This window comes from Callorhinchus milii, unplaced genomic scaffold (assembly GCF_018977255.1).
Source record: "Callorhinchus milii isolate IMCB2004 unplaced genomic scaffold, IMCB_Cmil_1.0 Scaffold2, whole genome shotgun sequence".
NCBI lineage: Eukaryota > Metazoa > Chordata > Chondrichthyes > Chimaeriformes > Callorhinchidae > Callorhinchus > Callorhinchus milii.
In genome coordinates, this window is record NW_024704743.1 from 64,951,433 (window position 1) to 64,966,091 (window position 14,659).

General features: G+C 39.6%; 1 protein-coding gene across 3 annotated transcripts in view; it reads right to left on the reverse strand.

Annotated features, from left to right (window-relative positions):
* Window positions 1-14,659, reverse strand: part of LOC103181196 (growth factor receptor-bound protein 10) — an 82,929-nt gene that overhangs the window by 15,582 nt on the left and 52,688 nt on the right. For all 3 annotated transcript variants that reach the window (XM_007897492.2, XM_007897490.2, XM_007897491.2), the window contains 2 exons: window positions 13,747-13,885; window positions 2,799-2,955 (listed from right to left, as the gene is read on the reverse strand). In XM_007897492.2, the coding sequence (XP_007895683.1) occupies window positions 2,799-2,955; window positions 13,747-13,885 (296 nt within the window). The remainder of the gene's footprint in view (window positions 1-2,798; window positions 2,956-13,746; window positions 13,886-14,659) is intronic.

Consider the following 14,659-nt stretch of genomic DNA (forward strand, 5'->3'; position numbering starts at 1 on the left):
AATTATTTCAGGTAACATAGACCACAATCTGAATGGGTTACTAAAAGACAAAACTAAATACATTGCAAAACTAAATACATTATTCAACAACAACAACAACAAGATTCCATTTATAAAGCGCCTTTCACGTCAGGAGGACGTCCCAAGGCGCTGCACAGTTGGGTCATGGCCCGAGCAGGGGGGAAATGGTCAGGGTGAGGGAAAATATTCACCCACAAATATACAGTCAATTCACTTTACAGTGTGTTCTGTGAAGCGCTTTGGGACGTCCTCCCGACGTGAAAAACGCTATATCAAATGCAAGGATTATTATGAAAGATAAATCTGAGTCAAAATGCCTCAAATTAATTCCTGTTACATGTTGCGATTATTTTTGTAGGCAAATACAAGCTTCTACAAATAACCAAGTGAATAATAAATTTACTGTAAAATAATAATTCTTGCATTTGGTGTACTGCCTTATCAGGACATCAAAACATCTCAATGAGCTTCACATAATTTACTAAAGGGCAGTGATTATATATTTTATAGGCAAATGTGGCAGCCCACAGACAACTGCAAAGTGAATGACCAATTTTATTTTAGGGACTATTGGCCAAGACACTGGAAAAAACTTTCTTCTCTTTTCAAATAGTGCAATGGTTCTTTAACATCCACATGAACAAGCAGACTGGACCTCGGTTGAGTGTCTCATTTGAAGGATGGCATCTCCAACAATATAGCACTCCCACAGCCCTGTTTGGGATTGTCAGCTTAGACTATGAATTCAATGTCTTAATTGAATCCACAACCCATATACTCAGCCTGGCACAATGGTAGCACTCTCTCCTCTGAGTCAGAAGGTTGATCAAGCCCCACACTGAGACTTGAAATCACCATCTAAGCTGACATTCCAGTGCAATGCTGGGGGTGCCGTCCTTCGGATTAAATTGAGGTCCCATCTCCCTCTTCAGGTGGATGTTAAAGATCCCATGGCACTATTTGAAAAGAGAAGAGTTTCTCCCGGTGTCCTGGCCAAGCAATTCCCCAAATAAAATTGGTCATTTTCACTCCATGGCTGTTTGTGGTACATTGCTATGTACAACCGGCTACCACATTTCACCCAAAAAGTACATAATCAACCCACTTTACAGTATATCCTGTGAAGCATTTTTGAGATGTCTCAACATATTAGACACAAGAATTATTATTACTAATAATAAGAGTGCTTCCAACTGAGCCAGGCTAACACCTGTATCTGGAGGAATATTTGCCAGAACAGGATCAAAAGAAGCTCCCTTTTCAAATGGGAGTCATAGGATCATTAGCATCCACCCGAAACAGGCAGATGGAACCTTGGTTTAACACCTCACCCAAACGAATAGTAGTTAAGAAATCTGCTTCAACAGGAGTAGGAAATAGTCTCCCCTTGCATTACATTCCAAGAGTGATGCATGGAATGGGTGTTTATAAAGACATATTGGCGATGCAAGATTTAATAATGTTTTAATCTTTTGAGTATCGAAAAATGCTAAAAGGTACCGAACACTTCTGAAGGCCCATTCTGAATTGGTCCAAAGTTCAGTTTAGGGATGCAAGCAGCCTGCTCCTTTTCTTTAACATATGTCAAATACTACAACCAGATTTACACATTCAAGCACCATTGGATTGTGGAGGCTGTTGATACACATTTGTCAGATTTATACGCACTGAATATTATTAACCACATCTTTGATGTTGAGCTTGAACATTAAAATATGAATTTGAACTGGCAGGAAAATTTTGGAGGTGGTAGCATTTGCTACAACCTCAAAAAGTATAATAATATGCCTCACTAGAGCACACGTCTGCTTCTAAGATGTTTTTATGAACACCAGAAGAAATAAACCTCAAGGTTTTACATTTTTGAAACAAAAGTCGATTAAGAGGGGAACAGCAACCTGAAACTGCAGCCTTTGAGATTTATATTTTTAACAAAGTTAAATTCCCAGTACAGGCCATACAAGTGGGACCTGCAATGATGCAAGATCACAATCCTGAGGTAAAAGATGAGAGATTGCAATTTCATACATGAGGCTCACACCAAATGTAGGAAGAACTATTGATAAGGTTTGGGCTTAATTACCATTCCCTGATAATGCACACTTAAACTATTAACACACCTAAAAACTGACCTATATACTACCAGAACTAAAACAATTAAACAGTAAGTTTGCTTCTAAGGTGGTTGTATGGGTCCTGGAGCTCAGAACCCTGCCAAAAAAGTGTGAAAAAATGGCTGCTTTCCAGGTCATCAGGTTGCCACCATCACTTCCTGCATGCTGTGCATGCGCAAGAAGTACTGCTGGCATCTCGTCCTGCATGATAAAATAATTTTAAGGTATGTAAGAAAGAATTAGAGCTGCTTCTAAATTTGGAACAAACTAAAATAAAATAATATTTAACTAAAATGCAAAACAAGAACTCTTGACTATAATATGGGGTATAATTTGCATTATTTCTTAATTAGATGTCTTCATAAGAAATTTAAGCCACACAATGGGGATGTCAAAAACCAGAAGCCCTTCATGTCTACCCGTAGGAGTTCCATTCCAATGTGATCTATTTCTAGAGTAGAATTCCAGTGGGTCAATTTTTAAAAAAAATAAGAGCTGTGCCTTGTTATAGCTTACCTCCTCATTAACTTTAGCAGGTTTAAATACAATATGGGAACATGGTGGACCAGCAATATACAATTTATAAAAACAAATTAGTCATGTTTAGGGTTTCAAATGGAATATTAACATTTCCCCTACACCCATTTGATATAAGATTCTTACCAAGACCCAGATGATGATGATGTTCTACTAAAGTCCAGCTGTTGTCATCAACACAATGACATTTATAAATTAGTAGCTGGCAGACATCTCTGGCTGTTATGTCTGAAGGAATTTCGATTGCTTTGCTTGTTCCATCTTCACTAAAAACTTTGATAACCTGAAAAAGAATGATTTACCGCTGAACACCAATGTAACACATTGGGAAGTAATGTACATATTGGAACAACATGAATAAGCAGTCTTTAAAGTAAATATGTCAACTAATTCAACCTATACACAAATGAATGTTATCAATTGGGTTTCTAGTGACTGAAAATAACTTAAAACTAGTTTAAATGTGAATTAGCAGATGAATAATTCCCACATAATTTATTTCCACCCAAAATAATTCAAGAACTATCCGTATCTGCCCCTCTTCCAATCAATCAATTTATGAGCTCTACAACATACTGCATTTAGGCAAACAGTTTTATTCACCATTTCTATTTTCAACATTTTCTGCTCAGAAACTCCCTTAATCAACATGAGATCAGAAATTTAAATGACATCCTGAAGGTATAGTACTTCACTTTGAATACCTTACCTCAGTTTGCAAAAGGCAGCTGTTCAGTGAACAGGATGGCATTTTAAAATTAAACTCGATGCTTTAGAGATAATCTTGTTTCTTTCAATCCCTTTCAGCAAAGTTACACATTAAAAATATTATCAAAGAATTACTGTATCCATCATATAAACCAGGTACAGTACAAAGAAAACAAAAACAGTGGATTCATTTTTGTTTGAATACTTACAGACTCGAGTTTCACATAGGATTACACAGTCACTTAAGCAGTGAATCACACACCCTGACCAATCACTGAGCCTCCTCTGCCTGATGCAATCATTTCCCACACTGACTATTAGTGTTCTCGTTTACTTTGTCGGCCCAAAAAACCTTAAAGAATTTTTAAGATCCCGCACATGATATCATTCAAAATTGCACACGTTTATATTAATAGACAAAAGGAACACTTTAGTAATTTATTTTATAGTGAATAATTGGCAAACGTAGAATTTGCTATGTTTGCCAATTATCCCACACAATGGGTGGCTTATAGTAGCTGATGTCATCAAAATACAATTTAAGCACTGGAACTTCCTCTCCACTCCTTAGTACTGGATTCCAGCAACTTCAGGTTTAGCTGCCTGCAGCAATAATGATTGGTTTCAGTCAGCTAGCAATTATGTACTATTACTTTTACAAAGGATGTAACTTTACAACATGCTACTATTTTACTTTTAAGAAAATCGGATGCCTATATAGCAGTCGGGCAGCTCTGCACATCTAGTTTGAAGAGTTGATCCAACCCCAATAGAATCACACAAAAAATTATGACTTAGGAGGGTTAAACCTTCATCTATCTGAAATCAACTCTGAATTCATGGTAAACTTCATCTGGAAAGACTATTAGTCAATTTTCATTCACAAAATAAGGACTTGGGAGAATTGGGATCTATATTGTCAAAAAAAAGGCAAATTCTGTAAAAAAAAAGGAACTATTTTAAACAATTTAACATGCACAACCCAAAATCTACCTGGGTGCAGTGCCCAACAATGGCCATGTGCACACATCCCAAAACCTGCCTCACTGCAATGCTGATACTAGAAATGTGCACCCATTGTAATGTGAATGCCCCCCAAAAATTGTGTTTTAAAAATTCAATTCTGATCAAAAATGTTTTAAAAATTTACTGATTAACTCACGTAAAATATAGTAAGTATCGCTTGAGATGTCTCAAAGACGTGATAATGCGTTATATTAAATGATATTATATATTATTATTCATCTGAGGACATTTAGTTAAGAGAAACTAGAGCCCTGATTTTACAAACTAGCAAACGGTACACAATTTATTTAATTTTGCAATAGTTAACCCTTTTAGTTTTTTTTAAACTAGAAGAAAACAAAGCGTGTTACTATTCAGACCTGGATCAATAATAGGACCTAAAATGCAGATTCAAATGCATGCCATTAATATCAACATTAAATTACTACAAGAGCAGAGGTTGCATGTTCAGCATGACACAATATTCCTTGCATTTAATATAGCGCTTTGTCATGTTGAAGTTTCTCAGTGCTTCAGTTTTTCTGTAAAATTGTATACACACCAACAATGTTACAGAAAAACTCAAGTCACATATGAGAATAGGTTTTAAGACATTTGTTGTCACAAATATGAACAGTGTTAAGACATATGATGCCATTCAGATCACTACACATTGATATTGATTAAGGATGCATTAGCAATTTTGTAAAGTTGTATAACAGGAGATACATATGTATTCAATTCATTCAGATCAATCTAAATGTATCATTAATGATCTCCATTTAATGGCAAGCTATGTGATTTTAGCTGGTTAGACTCCAACAGTACCAATGCCTTGGCACTTGCCAACCTGCGCTTAATACTTTCCAGAATTAGTAAAGCAGGATATGACCCTCCAGGGAGAGAGCGCACATTCCATTCCAACAATTTATCTCTGGGATTTCCACGTGTAGGTGGGATGCATGAATTTTCAGCTTGGTTTGGATACTCGTAAGCTCGGTGATGGGTTTCTGCATGTGTCAGATACCCGGCTGACCAAAAAACAGAAAAGCTAATTTACTAAAACCTTCAGGAGTCAATTTATCTGGATATAAAGAAAATGTATTTTGTATCACAAAATTTTACTTTGGTTAACTGATGTTCAAGCATCCTCTAGTGGCGATTCTCATGCATGCAATTTGGAAAACTGCATTATGAAGCTTCCAAAATCAAAAGATGATGTTACATTCAGTTTAATGCATTCAGTAACAGTTGAAGAGAAACAATATAAGAGTTGGAGGCAATTCTAGGAGAGGCGTGTTTACGAAAAATGAAGATGCTTCAAACCCATTGCTAGGTTTACAAACCTGACTTAACCTGGGAACAGGGATTCTTCTAACTCAGTGGCTGTTAATCCTGCAAGCGAACAACCTAATGTGTAAAGTGGCCCTAGCTTGGAGGAAGCAAAAAGCTTGCCAATGGTATGTTAGTGGTTAATTCTAACAGGACTCCAATGGACATTCTAGTATCCCGAGGCCTTGGCTCTCATCAGCCTCAGCTCTCCAGGATCAGGTAAACTGGGCACGTCCCTCCAGGGAAGATGCATACCAAACAAACAGGAACCATACACACAGTGCTGCACCCATTAAAAGGCACTTATTTATAGCACTAATAGTTATAAACTGGTTACAATATGAACCTCATTTCATTGCACAAACGTGCAGTCAGCATGCTTGCTACCCGTATGCATGCCAACTCTTAGGTGAAAGCGACTGATTTCCGAAACACAAGGCTATTGACATTACTTCCTGTATGTTGTGCAGGTGCAGTACACAGGGAGCGATGTCTGCAGCAACCAGATGACCCAGAAGTCAGTCATTTTAGCTTTTATGCATTAAAAACAGCCAACTTCCAGGTCATCAAGTTCCTAATCTGCATATGCTCAGGAAGCAATTCGGCTGGTTATGCATGTGCTGTTAAACCAGCTATCATAGCCTCAAGACAGCATGTGTTGGGATTTTATGAACCTCGACCACTGTTTTATAGTGAAGCTCCATGTGCTGGAGTATAAGGAGGTGCTTCTCCAGTTATATGAAATGCTGGTCAGACCATATTTGTAATACTTTGATCAATTTGGGCATCCCATTTTTGAAAGGATATCCTAGCCTTGGAGTGTGTACAGTGACCCACAAGACAAATACCTAGGTTGAAAGGGCTGAGCAATGCTGAAGCCTGATAGACTGAGGTTATATTCCTTACAGTAAAAACAGTTAAGAAATTATTTGATTGATGTATTTAAATAATGAAAGGAATTGACAGGTTAGATACTGGATAATCCTTCCTATTTATAGTTTCTAAATAAGGTAGCATGGCCTTAAAATCAATGCTAAGACAGTTAGAGGTTAGCAAGATGTATAATGGTGCTCCCCAGAAGGCAGAATCAAAAGGGATGTTTAAGATAGATGTTTGGTTCCCTGATGTATTAAAAGGCTTATATTGCAAAACGTTTTGTAATCAGGATTAAAAGATCTACCTAGATCTAAAAACTGGTGGAACTGGCATGATGGGCTACTCCTATTCTTGTTTTCATATGTTCTTATATTATATATTCCTACATACTTAATAGTTTTGAAACCCTTACAGAGGTTCATGATAGTTGTTTTTTGAGACAATTTTTTTATTTCCACATTTTTTAGCCAAAATGATAATCAGATTTTCGAGTATCTACACAAAAGCTTCCTAGGATAACATCAAATATTTTTATCCTTCCAAAAGTGCCTGTTCTCCACCACAATCAAAAAACTATTTTTTTTCACATGGGTAATTACAGACTTTATACCCATCATTTTGTATCACACAGCACTGAAGCAAACAGATACTTACTTGTTTGTAATCAGAAGCAATATAGTAGATAGTTGAGATTTGCTGGGGTATCATGAAAATAATTCATTGTCCCTTGGAGGAATTTAGAGTTTCTTTGTGTCATGTCAACAACAACAAGATTACATTTGTATACCGCCTTTCACATTGGGAGGATGTCCCAAGGCGCTGGACAGTGTATAGCTTTTCAGACCCGAGCTGGGGTCAGGGGGGAGAAGGGAGGGGAGGGGGGTTACCAATAGCATGGTCGAAGAGGAGGGTTTTGAGGCGGACCTGAAGGAGATGGTGAGGCAGAGTGATTGGGGGATGGAGTTCCAGAGGTTGGGGGCAGAGTGGCTGAAGGCTCTCCTGCCAATGATGGGGCGGGTGGGTTGGGGGACGTGGAACAGGCCGGAGCCGGCTGAGCGGAGAGGTTGTAGGGGGTTAGGAGGTCACAGAAGTAGGGTGGGGCGAGGCCATGGAGGGTTTTGTAGGTGAGGACCAGGATTTTGAACTGGATCCTCTGAAGGATAGGGAGCCAATGGAGTCGGGCGAGAATGGGGGAGATGGTGTCCCGAGTTTGGTGCGGGAGAGGACACGGGCTGCAGAGTTTTGGATTATCTGCAGCCTGTGGAGGGAGGAGTTGGGAAGATCGACGAACAGGGCGTTTGCATAATCGAGCCTGGAGGTGATGAAGGCATGAACAAGTTTCAGTGGCCTGAGGGGTGAGGTATGTAGATATTAAAGAGGAGAGGGCCAAGGACAGAGCCCTGGGGGACGCCAGACGTGACAGTGCGGGGGCTGGAGGAGAAACTGTTAGAGGCAGCAAAGTGGAGACGGTGAGAGAGATAAGAATCGAACCAGGCAAGGGCAGGTCTGCGAAGATTGAGTAAGGAGGAGAAGCGGTGTATGAGGATGGAGTGGTCGACAGTGACGAAGGCGCAGAGAGGTAGAGGAGGACAAGGAGGCAGAGGGAGCCCTGATCACAGATGTTCAGAATGTCATCAGTGAATTTGACCAGGGCTGTTTATGTACTGTGGGCAGCACTGAAGCCGGATTGGAGGGGTTCAAAGAGGGAATGTCAAAGACATTGCGATCATAATGCTCGGCTTTTGGATTTACAGCTTTTAACACTTGCTATTTGCTGCATGTAGTTGGAAGAATATTTTGAGTATTGATGCCTCGGCAATTGTAATAATTTTCCTCTGAGTAAAAAAAACTCTCCAACCTCCCCTTTCTCTCCAAAGTCCTGCCACCTGTAGTTGCCATTGAATTTCACGCGAACCTTTTCCTCCACTCCCTGCTTGAGCCCTCCACCCATAGCAGTCACAGTCCTCATTAAAGTCACCAATAGTTTACTCTTTCTGCAAAATGAATGTTATCTAATTTATATTAGTCATATCCCACATACTTTGGAATCATCAGCAAAATGTCATATTGCATCTTGGCACGTGTGTGCCCCACACCTCCCTCTCGACTTTTAAAGCCCGTCTTAAGACGTACGTCTTTGAGCGTGTTTTTGGAATCTCCCCTCCACCCCTCCCTTCCCAAGCTCAGCTGAATAGCCAGCTGTGTAAAGCACTTTGAGACATCCTTCCAATGGGCAAAGTACTATTTAAATGTAAATTGTATAACTGTATTGTAGTAAGTCTCTCCCAAGTCATTTATGAACAGTTTGAACAGTCGGAGACCTAGAACAGAGCCCTGAATTCACTACACAGTGTCCTCAATAGAGGTTTTCTATGATGATCTCTTGTTTGCTACTCTATTAGACTCAAACGTAGCTGGATGCATAGGCCTCTTCCCCATAACAGACATGACAGAGCAGCATCATTAAAGGGAAGTCTTCGCAAGCCTGAAAAATAGACATTACTGTATTCAAATATTTTTTTTTCCAAGACAGGTTGGGGAAGTACTTTGAACAGGGCGTGGTAGTTCTGTTTTCTATCTCTTAGCTATTTCTTAGCTTACAATTATAGTGCAAAATTCAACATGAACCTAGAACATTTAACCCAAAATCCATTTGATTATTTGCTCCTGTTACAGGTCGCACAAACAAACTTAACATTTGTTTTTTTTTAAATAAAACTTTTGCAAAAATATAGAGGTTAGACATTAGCACAGAGCAAACCCGCAAATGAGAAAATCTTTAGTGTTTTGTCCAGTTAAATTCTATTACTGTAAGTTGCAGTAAACTCCAGATAACTCAACCCTGGCTTAACTTATCATTATTACTTAATATCCCAACCGCTGCCCATGCAAAATGTTAATAAAAGCCTCTGCTTTACTTGTCATCCATTTGACACAACTAGTCACACTCTAGAAATTATTATAAGTACTTACATTGTAAAATTGATTGGATAAGATGCTAAAAGATGACATCTTCCATCACAGAGGTCTCCTGTCCTATCCTGTGACTGTTGTGGGTGCTCAGTGGAGGTTAAATGCACAAGCTCAGATGCATTGCAGAGGCCTCTGGTCTATTGGAGGGCTATGCGTAGCCTCTGCCCTACATCCCACACTATAGGGCAGGAGGCCACAGCACAGCCCTCTAATAGATCACAGGCTCCTAAGACAGGATAGAACGGGCCTCCAATAGACTGGAGGCTCCACAAAGCATCTGAGCATGTGCATCCAACCTCCACCAAGCGCCTGCAGCAATACCAGTGCCCCTGGGGTCCTCAAGCCTTGGCTCCAGCAAACATGCGCCTAACACTTTCCATGATGTGTCCCTCCAGGGAGAGAGTGGGCATTCCCATTCCAACAATCTATCTCTGGAATTTTCCTGGCCCAACTAGCCACTGTAGATAATTAGTCAATGAGCCCTTTTCCCTTGGAATGCTGAGTTATGAGAAGTTTACTGTATTTCCTCTGCAGTCCATACAACTTCATTTTAGTAAGATTCATTTTCAGTGCTTTGATAACTAATAACCATCTCATCATAAACTATGCCGCAGCATATTTAATTTATTCTCAATAATGTAAAACATACGGTTTTCCATCTGGAATGCGGTTATATGAGGTTTATGTTTTCTCAGAACATCAATTGCAAAAGTAGCTTCAGACTTTTAATTTTAAACATTCACAATAAAGTTAATCTCACAAAGATTTTACATGTCCTTAATCTATTTCTTTAAAAGAATTTCAATACAAGAAAAGAACCAATACCAACATTTCCACAATTTGACCTCTTACGTCTGCAATATTCTAGGGCACTGCTGATGACAACACAGCCAGCCTCGCTCATCGGCAGGACTTGTTGAGTGGCAGATCAGTCACTGGGACAGGGACTTGTCCAACTCAGCTCCTGTTAACCCTGCAAGCCAAATCCCTAATGTGTAGGGTGGTCCTAGCTGGACAAGCAGCGGGAAAGCTTGCCAAACAGTACTATCAACAACAACAACTTGGATTTATATAGCGCCCTCCACGCCAGACGGCGTCTCAGAGCGCTTTACAGTAACGGATCCCGGTACTGAGCCAGGGGGAGGAAGGTGACCAAAGGCGCAGTCAAAAAGAAAGATCTTCAGCAGAGACCTGAAAATGGGAAGGGAGGGAGCGAGATGAAGGGAGTGAGGAAGGCAGTTCCAGAGCCTCGGGGCATAGTGGCTGAAGGCACGGCTGCCGAGGATGGAGCGGAGGACTCGGGGGGCGAAGAGGAGGCCAGACCCGGAGGAATGGAGGCAACGGGTACTGTTTTGAGAAGAGAGGTCAAAGAGGTAGGGGGGTGCAGAGGAGTGCAGGGACTTGAATACAAGGGTGAGGATCTTGAAATTGATGGCAAGCTATAGGGTTTTAGCTGGTTAAGATTATCAGTACCTCAACGCACAATCTGGGGTCCTCAAGCCTTGGCTCCAGCGAACATGTGCCTAATGCTTTACGGAATTAGATAAGCATGATGTGTCCCTCCAGGGAGAGATTGGGCATTCCCATTCCAACAATCTATTTCTGGAATTTCCATCTGGATGCATGGAAATCTCAGTTTGGTTTGGAGACTCTTATGCATGGGTTTTCGCATGTGTCAGACACCGGGCTGACCAAAAAGGGCAAAACTGAAAGTTACTTAAAGAAGCAATTATTCATTAAATTTCCAATTTTTTTTGCATTATCTGTATTGAGCAGATTTAAGATTATACACTATGGTTTATTTCATGGCAACTGTCAAGGGCTTTGGGATGTCCTCACATTGTGTAAAGCACTACATAAGTGCAACTGTTATTATGTAAATTTTATTTTATGTGTATATGCATGTGCATTCTAACCTTGCAGATGCAATTAACTGCAATGCTTGTCAACAAACAGTTACTACACTTCAGAAAATGACTGGCTACTTACTTCAGGACATTCATTGACATGATGGGATATTCACCATAAAATGCAAGTTCTTTAGTAATCACTATGTGTAAATTGCATGTAAACCATGTGTAGAGGGATTTACGGGTTCCCTTAATAATGTCATTAACAAATGAAGGGGGACAGCCTGTGGCCTGAAATAAATAGACCCGCAGAATGAAAAGGGTGGTTCAGCAGGTGAATGGTGGAAGGATGGCTCTACTTAAAATAACATTACTTGAACCTGTTAGTTCAAGACAATGATGGAAATATATTGCTTCACATATTCTCCATGCGTACCTCTAGCCCACTAAATCCAAAATAACCGCAGTAGAATGGGTAGAAAGACCTTTTACCTTGCTTGAGGGCATTCTTTCCTGAAAGGTGGTGATAATGCAATATGCACTGCACCAACCACATATTAATCACATGATTGTCTTTATGTTTAGAGAGATGCTGCAAACAATAGAACTGTCCTGCAATCTGGACACTCCAACGCAGTGTTGAGCGAGCAGAGCATAATCATAGGAGAAGTGCTTTCGTTCAGACAAACCTAGGTCTCTGCTGTCTGTTCAAATGGATGCAAAATAATAACACAACTTGAAAAANGAGAGCTTCTCCCAGTGTTATTATAAATTTGGAAAATAAAGAGTATTCTTCCTACAAACCTGAAGGAATGACATCGTGGGAAATGAAATTGCTGCTACATGGAGCTGAATGGAATAGGATTTTAAAATCAAAGAACCAATTGGAAAACCCATAAAGCATTCACCGTCAACAATCTCTATGTCCTGCCCCACAAAATTCAACATATCAAGTGGAATCTGTACAGAAACAAGCTAAGAATCTGATCTGACTATTGGAACAGAGGTCTTTCATGCAGGGGAATAAAATCGAAAGTATGCCACTCAAATCCAGAATCTAATAAATCATGATGCACAATGCCAATATGGATTTGCCAAAACCCCCCTTTACTTTCCAGCACCTTGGGATGTCCTCCGGACGTGAAAGGCGCTATACAAATGTAATTTGGCTGTTATTCCTTGATGTTGTACTCTGATTTTCTATACAACCATAGATTTACATGTTTTGATTCTCAGCATTTGCATTTTTCTTGAGAAACACTGTTGCGGCTAAGCGCTAAAATAACCATCAATCCGAATCGATAATAGCTTTGGAGCCAATTTAGCCTAGAATATTGCTGCAACTGAAGTCAAGAACTACATAAATTCTCCCTGGTGGTGTCTGGAGCTATTTTAGTTGCATGTAGAAGTTATTGAAATAGATTTTGCTAATGTTTGATTGTAATGTTTAAGCCAAACTACAGATGAAACCCATTTATAACACAAGTTCACGTATAGTGTGCTCGAAGTAGAGACCCAACATTTACCCACCAAAAAATCTAAATAGCCAGCCTGTCCCCATGCTAGCAATGACCGACTTCAAGGTCATCAGTGACATCACATGCTGCACACTGCATATAAGTGACGGAGGCAATCTGATGAGCTGGAAGTCAGACATTTTTAGTGCGGGAGCTGGCTGGCACTCAGAAAGAGCCACCGAGCAGCATGCATACAAAATAAATGTGAAAGCACAAAACAGTGATGCAGTCCCATCATAAGGTTGGAATTTCATTGGTCCACTTATAAAGGAGTTACTATAAAGTAGCTCAGTGGTTAGAGCATTCGTTTCGTAAGCAAGAGAACTGGGTTCGATTCCTGAGTAGGGCGAAATGTTGGGCAAGTTTCCTTACTCCACAAGCCTCTGATTATCCAGCAGCAAGTAGAAACCCGGTTGTTAGTTGATTGGCGGATCGCTTTTCCGGGGGTAATAATTCTTTTTTTTATAAAAAAAATGAATTGGTCATTCAATCCATAACTGTTTGTGGGACACTGTTGTGTGCAATTGGCTGCTGCGTTTCACCCACAAAATAGTCAATTCACTTTACAATATATTCTGTGAAGCGTGATAAGGCACAATATCAAATGCAAGGATTATTATAAAGGAGTTCTACTAGAATACTTTCAATAAAAGCTAAACATACCAACTTAATATTTTAATACGTCTTGACGTTCAAGAATTTAGCTCGTAAGAATGCTACACTATATAAATGTATACCAGTTAAGACTGAGTTAGGCTTTACTTAAATACTGTATCTTGAAAGGCGTTTGTATTTTAAGTGAAGGATACTCACATGGCTGTGGGGAGGTTGACTCTGAGGCACCGAACCAGGAGTCAACACTGGTGAGCTGGCAGGACTACAAAGCTCTGGAAAAGGGTTTGGGATAGTAGGCAAAGATGATGTACGAAACTGTTCTTCTTCCTGGAGTCTTCTGTATGTGAAAATTACAAATAAGATACTTTGGATTTGGTTTCAATGATTCAGCCAAGTCGACACAAAAGAAAAAGGTAATTTAGTAATTTACTTTTGGATGCCCGTCTCCATGATCATCTCTTCAGATGTATATTAATAAGAAAATAGTCATTTTTAAAAACTTCCATTTTATTTTGGGCCCAATTAACATTTTAGAAAGGATTCCCTCACTTTGATGATCTCAAATGACCACATATAATCATAGACTTACTCAAACCTAGTTCACAACCACCACTAAACTAGACTTTGTTAACTGCAACTGAAAATCTCTTCATCTTCTGAGTTCTTGCTTAGCACTAACATAATTGTAATCCAAACATATTCAAAGTCTCGGGACAGAATGAGTCATGAATTATAGGGGAGAAGAAAGAAGTACAAGTATTTTAAGACCACTGATCCCCACAGACTGGAGGAAAAGATGCCTATAATTTAGCAGGTTGGCCTAAATATCTTCCTAACCCTAGTCATAAATTGACATATATCTAGGCTGATGTTCTTTCAATTTGTATGTCACACCTTCTCTAATCTATGCAACTATGTATCTACCCACTCAAGTATCATTTAATGTCTGTTGTAAGGATTACTGTCGCATTTCAATTTTAGACATCTTGTAGATAGGATTTCTTTCTAATGATTTCTGCATTCCTTTGAGCAGAGATTTAGCCCAACACATACAGAACTAGTTTGGAAGAAACCAAATCTGGTATGAATCATTTCAAACCTTCACTAGAAG